Source organism: Choloepus didactylus, chromosome 21 (genome assembly GCF_015220235.1).
Source record: "Choloepus didactylus isolate mChoDid1 chromosome 21, mChoDid1.pri, whole genome shotgun sequence".
Lineage (NCBI taxonomy): Eukaryota > Metazoa > Chordata > Mammalia > Pilosa > Megalonychidae > Choloepus > Choloepus didactylus.
Window position 1 is genome coordinate 37,039,394 of NC_051327.1, and position 12,511 is coordinate 37,051,904.

Genomic DNA, 12,511 nt, shown 5'->3' on the forward strand with positions numbered 1-12,511 from the left:
CTTGATGATTTTTAACAACAAAAGGAATATATGAAGCAGTTCTTGAAAAAAGTTAAAATGTTGCACAGATACACAGCTAAGGTCCAAGTCCTCTTTGACAAGATCCTCCATCTTTACACCTCCCTTCTCCCCAAGAGATAAACTTCAGTTTTCAGTTCATTCTTTCCGGACCTTTCCTCTACCAAATGCATGTATAAATATATGTATGTATATAAATATAATTACATATACTTATTTTTTAAAATTATATACATATACTCAAGTGTGGGTGTGCACGTGTATTTAATTAAATGGTGTCACATTGAACATGTTGTAAACTTGGCTTTTTTCACTCAACAGTATGTGTTGGGAGCTAACCGTGCTAGTATACTTAGTCCCACTGGTGTTCTCTTAGCTGCTGCATAACTAGACCAAAGTATATTTAGCTGGTAGGGCCCTGTCTGTTGTGTCCAGTCTTTACCTTTGCAAGTGGCACTGCGGTGAGCAGAATTGTTCTTGCCTCCTGCCACTTGTGTAAGAGTTTCCCAAGGGCAGATTCCAAGAAGCTGGGGTGTGCCTATTTTAAATGCCAGTAGATCCTGCTGATTCTCTCTGAAATGACTGTTAGCACTGGCAGTTTCTGAGCATTCCCTTTTCCTTACCCTGTCTCCAACAGACCTCGGCTCTAAATCTCCAGACTGCAAGGTGGAGGGCTGGTTTTTAATGTTGATCAGTATGATGGGTGTACCAATACTAGCTCATTGATTTAGTGATTTAAAATGGCCTTCTAGGACACATTCCCTGTCATACCCCAGTTCCTGGACGTCCAGCACACATTTCCAGGCCTGAGGCCTGCTCTATTTCAAGGTAGTCCATTTCCCTGACGAGTGGTTCTGGTGGCTGAAAGGCCTTGCTCAGGCCGACCTACGTCCTACCCCAACGTAACGTGACCAACCAGCCGTGTCCCAGGCTCCACCAGAACCACCCACGTAGCTGAATGCCATTGCAACCTTTCCCCCAATCCCTCTTTTCCATTTTGAAAATGTCTTTTACAGAAGATGTGAAAAATAACTATAGGAAGAATCTTTCATTTAAAAAAAGACTTCCATGGAAGACATTGTCCATTAGGTGACTTGTGCTTCATGTTCATCTAGGCTTGTCATCAATTTCCTGTAGAATTTAGTGTCAGGAATGTGTTTTTCTCCCTCGAAGGATTAATATGTGTCCTCTGTCAGACAACGAAAGCCACATAAACCTTTTTTCCCCTTTGGTCGTCTTCCAGTAGCTACTATTTATCAGTCATTGCTACATGCTGCTCTGCTTTAGATATGTGCTATCTCATCTAACTCTCACTGCAAGGTTTCAAGGCAGGTATTATTTCTAAAGGCCGAATTTAACTCCTAGAACAGAAACCATCTTACTTCATGAGCCCTTTTAACATTTCTCTCACCTCCTCTAGCATTTCTGATTTTTAAATCTATCTCCTGTCTCATGCTTTTATCTTAAATTTTATCAAAATCTTATACTGGATTTTTCCTTATTATTCTTGCTACTTGTTAGTTTCTTTTCTACCTTTCAAAGGTACCTTTCTTCGAATCTTTGTTAAATTGCCCTCCCTGTCTGTTTCTTAGGGTGGGCTTTCTCTCAAAATTTGTTAGGGACCAGAAATTATTCTGACATACGAATGACTATCAACAGTGTCCCCTCCTGAGAAGGAACAAGGAAGGAATTGGTTAGTAGTTGGGTGACTATCTAAGGGGAGCCAGGTGGTGATAGGAATCTGGGTTTATTCCCTCTCATTTCTTAAAAGAGTTGGAGCTTATCTGTTGAGTTCCCCATGGATTCTGCCCCTGGAAGAGACTGGTGTACCTTTTTATTCACCAGCAATTCTAGAGGAGGTGAGGAAAACGATGACATGGGCATGGGTACCAGCTAGCACTTCAGCTTTAGCTCCTTTTGAGTGCCCTGTGCTCCCCACCCTATTGCCTCCCACTGGGCGTGGTCTGCTTCAACTGCTGCTGCTGGGTGTCAAGTGAGACTGATAGTCTTTTTCACAGCAAAAGGAAATTTGGATGTTAGGGACCTCTCTCTAGATGAGACATGGATCCCACCACCTCCGAGCATCTGCCTTCCTCCCGAACACATGAGCACCCTTGCTTTTGCCTCCTCCCTCTGCAGGACATGCAGGTGACTGGTGTTGAGGATGACAGTCGCGCCCTGAATATCACCATCCACAAGCCCGCGTCCAGCCCCCACTCCAAGCCCTTCCCCATCCTCCAGGCCACCTTTGTCTTCTCGGACCATATCCGCTGCATCATCGCCAAGCAGCGCTTGGCCAAGGGCCGCATCCAGGCGAGGCGCATGAAGATGCAGAGAATAGCTGGTGAGTGTTCTCTGGGCCCTTGGGGGTAGAAGCAGCCACCAAAGGGCTGCCGGCCTGCCCTTGAGACAGAACCCTTGTACTGACCTTGAGAGCCCACCTAGCTCCTCTAGAAGAGGATTGATTAATTGTGTTTGATTAAGAGATGTGGAGAGTCCATGCAGAATTTCCCACTTTCTAAGTGCTTGATTTCTAGAGAGTCTCTAGGGCTGCCTGGAGGAGAAAGGCAGATAAGAGTGGGCTTTTAGGTAGGGCCAACTATTGTCATTCTCCAAGCTGGAATTCTCTAGCTTACATTTACAAAATGCTTTCCTTTCCCAACTTCAATCCTTAAAACAACCCTTGAGATCAGTTGGGCCTGTTCTACCCATTTCACAGAAGAGGAAACAGAGACATAGTGCCTTGCCCAAATCTAGCACTTCCTACTCAGGGTCTCATACGCCTCCTCCCCTCCCTGCCCAGCTCCCATTAGGGGCTGCCCAGCCTGGCAAGGGGCCACCTGCCCAGCTGACCACATCCCAAGCCATCTCACATTTCACAGGGTTGGGCAGATTTGTGAGGAAGCCGAGCACTGTCCAGTGTCAGGAAGGCCCAGGCTGTCTTAGAAGGAAAGGCCATCGACACGAAGGCACTCCCTTCATCGGGGAACGGCACGGCAGTCTCCCTGGGGAAAAGGCATTCTGTCAACTCCTAAAATTATAAGTATAGCCAGAGCCTATCGTGAGGTCGTTCTCAGGGGTCGGCAGGGGAGGGGCTTTCTCGGGGGTCCCGCTAGTCACCTGAGCGTCCCAGTCCTCGCTGCCTGGAGCCGGGCTGCCTCCCGCAGAGGCCTCCGCATCTTATTTTTCATCGAGCTGAAACTTGGCCCACAAAATCATTACAGAAGCATTTTGTAATGTGCAAAGTGACTTAAATCATTTGGTCCTTTCTTCTAAGATTTATTTTCAGAGGGTTTTTTTTTTTCTAATGTAAAGCAGTTTCTCACAGCTGGCATGAAGGCTAAATATTTCATTTGAAAATTGAGAATTATGCTGTAAAGTGGCTGTTAGAACTAACACCTTAGGTATTTCTTAAATTGATTTTTAAAGGCCCCACCAAATTGATATATCATACGATTTGTTTATGGAAGGGAAGACAGCAACTGTGACAGATAAACATGCATAAATACGCAGGTACAAACTCACATGTGTTCGCATACATTCGCACACTGCTCCCTATGCATATATACATATATATATAAGCTTTCAGGACAGAATTGGCCCCTTTGCTTTGGGGTCTGAAACTGCACCAGAAGCTAAGCCTTGGCAAGGGTCTTTTACGTTTGGAAGCTGAGCATCCAAGATGGAAACTGGCCCAGCATCCCTTGCTTTCAAGGAGCCAGGCGCAGATGGATCCCTTTTCTCCTTGGTCCCCACCTTGGCCCGAATGCCTCTCGGGACACCAGTTGTGTGCTGAACCGCAGACAGGGTCTTTGGGGTTGTGTTGAGCTCCCCAGCCTGAAGCTATGGGCTCCCTGCTTGCCCGCTCCCTGTCATTTGCCTGCTTCTGGTCTGTCCCACATCAGGTCTCATCACCTGCACACACTCACGCTCACACACACACACACACACATCCCTGTGCCACGGCACTGAGAATGAACCACGGTGTTATTTGAATATAGCCCTCCTGGACCTCCCTATCCAGCCGACAACTGAAGTCCTAGGATTTGGACTCGGCTCCTCCGCCTCCACCCAGCACCTGCCCTTCCGCTTCTACGACCAGTGCCGCCGGGGCAGCAGCGACCCCACAGTGCAGCGGTCCGTCTTCGCCTCCGTGGACAAAGTGCCAGGTAGGCCGCCCATCCTGCGCCGCCGCAGCCCCTCTCGAGGGTGGGAGGTGAGGGGGCGGGGGGCTTTGTCTCTGTCAAGCCTGTGCGCGGTGCCCTTCCTCTCTCGGAAATCCAGTCAGATCAAAGCACCAGCTTCTTAGAATTCACCAAAGTGTCGCACAAGATGAAACCCAGGCCCCAGAACTAAATCTTGGCGTTCTTTTTGGTGTTCTGCTGCCTTGGTTTAGTTTTCCAGAGATGTGTTGGGGATGTGGAAAGACTTCTCAGAATTAAAACTCAGAAGTTTCTTGGAAATTTCTTGGAAACACTTAAATTATTAGTAACGAGCTTGTGGGGGAGTAATTTCCTTCTTGTAAGATGACTAGAAGGAGATAGTGTGTGCGGTTCTGCTCCACCCGCCGAAGAGGGGAGACTTGGGAGAAGACAGCACGGCCAGTGGTTTACCCCATGGGGAGCCACTCTTCCCACTTTCACTTGAGCTCAGCTCTAGCCCCGCCTCCTCTTCCCCTTCCCCCAAAAGAGAAACATAAATAGAAAGTTCAGGGGCGCCTTGGCAGAGCAGAGAGCACTGCTTCTCCAACCAAAAAGCGAGCTCCCGCCTTCCCATCCTGACACGACTGCTTTAAGCAACTCCATATGCATCCAATCCCTCGAAAGAGAAGGTTTCTCTTGATTTCAAAACTAAAGAAAACTGGCCCAGCTCTCTCCTGCAGCCCAGGCTCTCCGCCTCTTGGGCTTCTGAACTTAAATTCCAAGTGTCACCAAATGTTTTCAGAAGCAATAATTGATTCAAGAACCGAGTGCAACCAACCATAAAAACTCACCCAGAATCAGGGTCCTTGTTTGCCCCACACACATGATTTATTTTCAGCCTTTGACTTGATTAATTCATTTTGAAAATATTTCTACTACAGTCATATGATTTTTTAAAAATCCAAACAGGACACAATGAAGTAAAAAATAAATCTCTCCCAACTTTGCTCCAAAAGTAACTGTGAATCGTTATCTCCTCTGTCCTCCCAGAAATGTTTATTTGTAAGCAGTGTATGCATGTGCTTGTTTGTTTTTGCATTTGTTTTTGCACATGTGGTGATTCCCTATAGGTGATTATGAGCCTTGCCTTTCTCCACTTAGTAATGAATGATTGTCAGCCACCAGCAGTGCAAATCGACGTCACCTTCACTTAAATGGTATTGATGGTATTTTATTGTATGGAGGGTCCCAAACCTCTTTGATAACCATTTTATATTGACAGACAGGTCAGCCATTCCCAGTGTTTTGCTGTTACAGTGTCACTGGGAACGTCCTCAGGGTCCCTTTGCCTCGCCGTGAGAATCTTGCATTTCTTTGGGATGGAGTCCCAGCAGTGGATCTGCTCCATCAAGGGGGAAGTGTTTTCCTGTCTTGATATGTGTAGCCCCAACCTGCACTCTAGAAAAAAGGTTCCCAGTTCTGCCACCCACAGGTCATGACCGTTTTCATTCTTAAAACCAATCTTAGGCTATGAGATTGATTACGGCTCCACCTCTGTGTTCATTGAGATGATTCTGCCTGCTCCAGGGTCTGCAGGATTCTTTGTTAGGAAATTCTCCAGGTTCCTCCATGTTGGGTACAGATGGTTGCTGAATAAATATCAATTATGGCTGCAAGTCTGGATTAACCAAACCCAGCCTGGACTGGGTAAGAGAGCATTTTTTTAGAGTCATTGGGGCTCCTTTCAGCCCAGGAACTTACTAGTTAAAGAGAAAAGCCTGGGCCTTCTTTCTGCTCCAATCCTTTTTGGAACAAGGCGGGGGTATAAATAAATAGATAGAACCAGGTGTTGCATTCTTCGGCATCTGCATGATCATTTTTCTGCTGGTAGAGATCTTTACGGTGACTTATTGCTTACTTCCCCCACCCTGCCCAAGCTTTCCGGGGAGGGGTGAGATCGTCAGCTGCGGAGGCATGCCCCTGTCTGCAGGAGTCTGGTCCTGCCTGGCCCGGGTCCTGTCACCAGTACAGGGTCAGGCTGTATCCCAGGGTTGCTGGTCAAAGGTAGCAGCCGAAGGCGGCCATCCAGCCCTCTGCCACGCCTGTCCGCTGGCAGCCCCTAGGAAGTACCCCTCAGGGATGGGGAGGGAGGGGCAGCCTCTCACTGTGTGCCCCCCAGTGCGACTGCCCTTGTGCCGAGAGGACTCGCTGCCCTCCTGCCTTGGCTTGGGACTCTGATGTGACCCGAAGAGCAAGTTGAAATCACTGAGCCTCAGCATGAGTCAGAGAGAGCCAGGGGGATAGGGCAGCTGTGGCCTTTCCCACCCCACCCCCGCCGCACCCCCCATCTCATGGTTGGTCCCATTGCCACTCAGAGCTTAAGGAGACGTCTGGAGTCGTCGTTACCTCTCCTCCTCCCCGACCCGCACCCACTGGCCTACCCCCCCCCACTACCACCAGCACCTCCCACAGAGATCAGGGCAGCTGGGGTCTCCACTTTCCAGTGGCTGTGTCCCCCTCCCTTCCAGCCCACCAGAGCATGTTTCTAAGATGCAGATCAGACCAAGCCATGCCCGTACCTTCAGCCCTCCAGCAGCTTCCCGGTGTACCTAGGATAAAACCCCAGTATCAGATGCAGCTCCCCGCATGCCCACCCCACCCCTGCTACACCAGCCCCCTGGCCACTCCCCCGGGTCAGCACTGCCCGGGACCCCTTTACACTCATAAAAAGTATTTAGAAACCCAAAGAGATATAGTTCACGGGGACTGTATATATTGATATTTATGGTATTAGAAATTGATGCTGAGAGGTGGATTAAATATTTACTTATCTATTTTAAAGTAACAATCAGCCTATCAAATGTTAACATAAATAACAAAGTTTTATGAAAAGTAACTTTGCATTATAAAACAAACTAACAAAAGTTTCACATTTTTGCAAATCCTGTTAATGTCTGGCTCAATAGAATGGCTTCTCGTATCCACTCCTCCTGCATTCGGTCTGTTGCAATGTCGAAAATTGTGGTCTCCGGAAAACTCCTCGAGACACTCATGGGAGAATGAGTGTCAAAGGCCAAAACAAAAAGTGATTTTTATGACAATAGTTTTGACCCTGGCACACCTTGAGAACACCTTTGCATTGCATGTCCTTCCCTAGGTCTCTGTGTGGCTGGCCATCCCTAATTGCTCCAGCCCTGGTCCAGGAGCTGCCCCCTCCTGGGACAGGCCTTTCCCAACCCTGCCGACTGGCTGAGGTTCCCCTCTCTCCCCGTCCTTTGCATCAGCCTGGTGGATTTTCTCCATGGCTCTCGCACCCTCCAGTTTCTTTGTGTGCCTAATTGTGGTCTTTCTCCATGGGGAGCGCCTCTGTCCTGTCCACCAGTCTCCCCAGTGCCTCGCGCTGTGCCTGGCATGTCATCAGCACTCAACAGATCCTTGTGGAATGAAGGGCAAGCCCACACTTGCTCCCTGCACAGCCTTGGAACAAGTCCTCCCAACACCTTCTCCCTCTAGGAGCTTGGCGGGTAGTCTGTCTCACTTTGACAAGGGTACACAAGAGTTTGGAGACTTTAAGCAGATTCCTCTGCTTGATGTCTGTCGCTGGAGGGAGCAAATCCAGGGAGGGCAGATGCAGATGGGTTTAAGTTGGTTGGTCAGCAACTCAATTTCACCACCTTCACCTCACCCCACAGTTTGCAGAAAGTGATGGGTGGTAGTGGGAGAGCCATTTACCCCAAGCATGGCCCAAGCTTGCCTTCGAGGCTGCGGCCAGACGCCTTCCCGCCTTCCAGAATGCTCTTGCTCTGTGTCCTTACCACGTCCCAGGCTGTGTGGGTCCCTGCTCCTGCCTAGGGAATAACTCACATGGAGGAAAGCAAGTCCTGGCCACGCACCTCAGGGCTTGATAGAGGAGCTTACTATGGGATGACAAATCTGATTTTATCTGGGGGCTCAGGCAATTGTCAGCAGTTTGTCTCCCCTTTAGAAGCTATAAATGATTACATTTGATGAAAATATACCTTTCATTTCCTTCGAGGAGAAATTAAAGTAGAATATAAATCAGAGCTAATAGGTGACTAGCCACTTTGGTGTGTGTTTGGTTTTTTTTTTTCCCTTCCATTTGGCTTAGGAAGAAATCACAAATTCTGTTTATTGGCTGCTTTTATGTTTATGGCCCCCTTCCCCCTCTCCAGCCCCCTAGAACATTCGGCTCCCCTGAGGGAGAGAGAATTGGGGTGGGCTGGCACGATCAGAGTCAGGCCTGGGCTCCAGGGGCTCGGAGGAGTGGTGCTCATGAGAGAAGCCCTTCCTGGGTCTGTCCTACCAACTCACGGTGACAGGTGGTTTCCAGAACCTTCCGCAAGGAGTCCAAAAGTAGCCCACAAGGGTAAACCCTGAGAGAACCAGAGGACCACAGATCAGAAGCCGTTCCCCAGAGATGAGCCTGGGGTGTTAGGGGCAGCAGCCTCCATTCCAGGGGCCACCTCTTCCCAGGCTCCCGGGGCATCCTCCTGAGCAGAAGGCCACATTGGACGAGCAGTCACTTACAGGCTTTCACCTAGTGGGTGGAGTGGGGTGGGGGGAAGGCTGGCAGAATAGCTCGGCACCTTTCTCTGCACCCTTCTATTCTTACCCAAACAGGAGGGCCCTACAGCCAGGGTGTGCTGTGGGGATTTGAACCGGGCATCAAGGGAGATTGACACCCACTGACCCTCCCTCATCGGGGCTTGGTGGTGTCACACTCAAAAGTGACCCCTTCCCACCTTGTTTGTCCCAGCCACCCCCACCAGTGACAAGGAAGGGTCTGCCTTTCGCTGTTCTGTACCCTGCTGAAAACCTTCAGGTACCTTCCGCCACCAACTCCTGGCCGTGGCCCACAGCCTTGTGTCATCCGGCCCCTGCCCCTTCCAGAATCAGTTCCTATCTCTTTTCCCTTCCAGAGTTCTCTTTTCAGATGATCCAACCCAGCTTCTCAGCCGCACAAGCTTTGTGTCTGTACCTCTCAGGCCCAGCAGGTCCTGCTTCAGGACCTATTTGACCTCGCACTTCCTCTGCCTGGAAGGCCGTGCGTGACTGCTTCCTTCTCGGCCGTCAGGACTCTGCTCAGATGCCTTTCCGGGGGCTGTCCCATTGTCCTGACTACACCTCCCTGTCGCTCTCCACATGACAGCTGTCTTATTTGCCTCACTGCCCTTACATTGTCTGAAATGTTCTCATTTCTTTTCTTGCTTACTGTTGCTGTCCTCTGCTGCAATGGGAGGCTCTGGGGGGTTGGCCTTGTTTGTCTTGCCCTCATCAGTAAGTAGCTGCTCAATAAATCTTGGTGGCTGGGTGGCTAGACGGACAGTGGGTGGGAGGGATGGGGGCTGGATGGATTGCTCCCTGTCTTGTTTCCCCAGCAGCCTGTAAACTCCTCCTAAGGGAACAGTCTTGCTCACTGCTGGGCCTGGAACCACCAGTTGGTGGTGGCCTGGGGCTCCAACTGGAGAGTCTGACTTCATCGCTTCAGGGCCAAGCCCCCCTTCACTACTCACCTGATGTCCCAGCTTCACACTGGGTTCTGGGATCCCATGTCTGTTTGGACAAATATTTAAATACCCTGAAGATAAATAGGGAAGTGCTGTGTTTTTCACAGGTGTTATCTTTATCAAAGGCAAACAAACCGGCTTGATCAGTTGCCTGACCCAGGACACTTAATAGTTCTGTGGAAAGGCAGAGCCGTTCCAAAAGCCAGCTTTTGGCAGCTGAGTAACCAAGAAAGAATGCAGGGATGACAGTGTGCTCCCAACCAGCCGAACTGACTATGAGGCCTTATACTGACATCCAGAAAAGCAAAGAAAAAAATCAATGTTTAATTCATAGACATCAGTTTTGACTTCTCTCCCCCCGGGGATAACATACTAGGTGTTAATGTCATCTCAAGGTGGTGGTGGTTCCCAGAAACTCATTTTCGAGGCCTGTTATTTTTCTTATTTCTGAGTACAAATCTCCAGCCAATTCTCTCCTTCTAGTTCCCCAAGGCAAAAAATACGCTTTCTGGAGTCCCATGGGAAGGAGAGCCTCAGCTGAGCCGTCCTGCAGTTTCCAGTTTCCCCAGCCCCCCTTTTAACCTCTTCCCAGCCTTCAGTTACACTGCTCAGTGACTCCTGCCAATGGGTCAGTGAGTTACGGAAACTTGATTCTGATCCTGAGGCCTTTAAAAAAAAAAATGCACAATTTATTGAGCTGCTAAGTACTTGATGCATTATTCTCATTTGACCTCCCCAACAGTCTCAGAAGGAAGGTTTTAGAATTTTCTCTTTTTGCCTGTGAGGAAATGGAGGCTTAGCAGTCACATCAGATGCCCCACTGAGACTTTGGATTCAGGTCTGCCCAGGTCAGACCCTGAGCCCTCACTCCATGCCGAGCCGTGTGCCTCCTGATTCCTGACTAACCTTTGACAGTTCTGAAGTGAATCTTCCTTTTCTGAGCCTGTACTGGTGGTGGGCAGAACCATGTGTTAGCTCTGGGTTTCAGGCATGTTTCAGACAAAAAGGTCATATCTCTTTCTGGAAATTTGAACTAAAGAATTAACTGTGCCAAGCCCTTTATACATCAACTTTATCCCCCTGACAACTCTGGAAGCTGTTGTCACTTGTCCTGCTTTACAGATTGGAAATGGCAGCTCACCCCAAGGCCCCACAGCTCACACAAGGCAGCCTAAGATCCATACCTCCACCTTCCTGCCTCAAAATCCCATTTGCTTCCAGGCTGGTGTTGTTGATCACTGAGCTACTTCCCAAGCTGGCTGTCTGCTCCCCTGTTGCTCGAGTCAAGATTGGCAGGGTAAACTCTCATTAGAAAAGTGGCTCGTGGGGTGCCCTGGCCTCAAACGGAATATTCCCCATACCCCCTTTCTGCAGCCACACTTGCACATGCCAAGTCCTCCTGCTCCGAGACCCCACTTCCTAAAGGATCAAAGACAACCTGCAAAGTAGTGGGACACAAGGACAGCCTTCTCCCATGAGCATTACTTCCAAACAAGGCTAGCAGTGCAGGCTCACAGCACAGGCCAGCTCTTGCACAAGTTTGTTCCTGATCTGTCATGAACAAAAAGCAGCAATAACTTCAAAATCCTGCCTGAGTAAAAACAGCAGGATGTGAGCTCCTTTCAAAGCTTTCTGTCAGTTTTCTCTGAGAGATCAGCCTTCAAGTGGGGAGATGTGGGGAGCAGATTAGAACAAAGGGAAAACTCCACACAGTCATCCCAATTGACACAGAAAAGGCGTTAGACAAAATCCAGCGCTTCTTGACCAAAAAACACTTAGAAAACTAGGACTAGAAGGAAATGTCTTCAATGTGATATAGAACATATATCAAAAACCCACAGCTAACATTGTACCCAATGGGGAAAGATTGAAAGCTTTCCCTCTAAGGTCGGGAACAAGACAAGGATGCCCACTGTCACCACCATTACTCAACATTGTACTGGAAATTCTATCCAGAATAATTAGCTAAGAAAAAGAAATAAAGGGCATCTAAATTGGAAAGGGACATGTAAAACTTTCCTTATGTGCTGATTACATGATCCTATATATAGAAAATCTAAAAAATCCACAACAAAGCTCTGAGAGCTAATAAATTCAGCAAAGTGGCAGGGTACAAGATCAGCATGCAGAAATCAGTGGTACTTCTATACACTAGTAATGAACAATCTGAAGAGGAAAACAAGAAAAATATTCCACTTACAGTAGCAATAGAAAGAATCAAATATCTAGGAATAAATTTAACCAAGAATGTAAAGGATTTATATGTGAAAAACCACAAAACATTATTGAAAGAAATTAAAGATCTAAATAAATGGAAGGATATTTCACGTTCGTGGATTGGAAGACTACATATTGTTAAGATGTCAGTTCTACCTAAAGTGATTGACAGATTCATTGCAATCCCAACAGCCTTCTTTGGAGAAATGGAAAAGCCAATCATCAAATTTTTATGGAATAGTAAGCGAGCTCAAAAAGACAAAACAATCTTGAAAAAGAATAAAGATGTTGGAGGTCTCAAAACATCCCAATTTTAAAACTTATTACAAAGCTACAGTAATCAAAACAGCATGGTCCAGACACAAGGACAGAGATGGAGAGTTAAGAAGTAAGTCTTCACATCTGTGGCCAATTGATTTTTGACATGGGTGCTATGGTGGTTGAAGCTATATGTACCCCAGAAATACATGTTGTTAAAGTAATCCATTCCTGTGGGTGTGCACCCATTGTAAACAGGACCTTTTGATGAGGCTACTACAGTTAAGGTGTGACACACCTCAATCAGGATGGGTCTTAATCCTTGTACTAGAGTCCTTTATAAGAGAT

General features: G+C 47.9%; 1 protein-coding gene across 7 annotated transcripts in view; it reads left to right on the forward strand.

The window, feature by feature from the left end:
* Window positions 1–12,511, forward strand: part of CLEC16A (C-type lectin domain containing 16A) — a 228,115-nt gene that overhangs the window by 174,831 nt on the left and 40,773 nt on the right. For 6 of the 7 annotated variants that reach the window (XM_037815367.1, XM_037815369.1, XM_037815363.1 and 3 more), the window contains 2 exons: window positions 2,158–2,362; window positions 4,020–4,187. In XM_037815367.1, the coding sequence (XP_037671295.1) occupies window positions 2,158–2,362; window positions 4,020–4,187 (373 nt within the window). Of the gene's footprint in view, window positions 1–2,157; window positions 2,363–4,019; window positions 4,575–12,511 lie in introns of those variants that run through there. The other variant, XM_037815370.1, reaches the window with a different exon arrangement.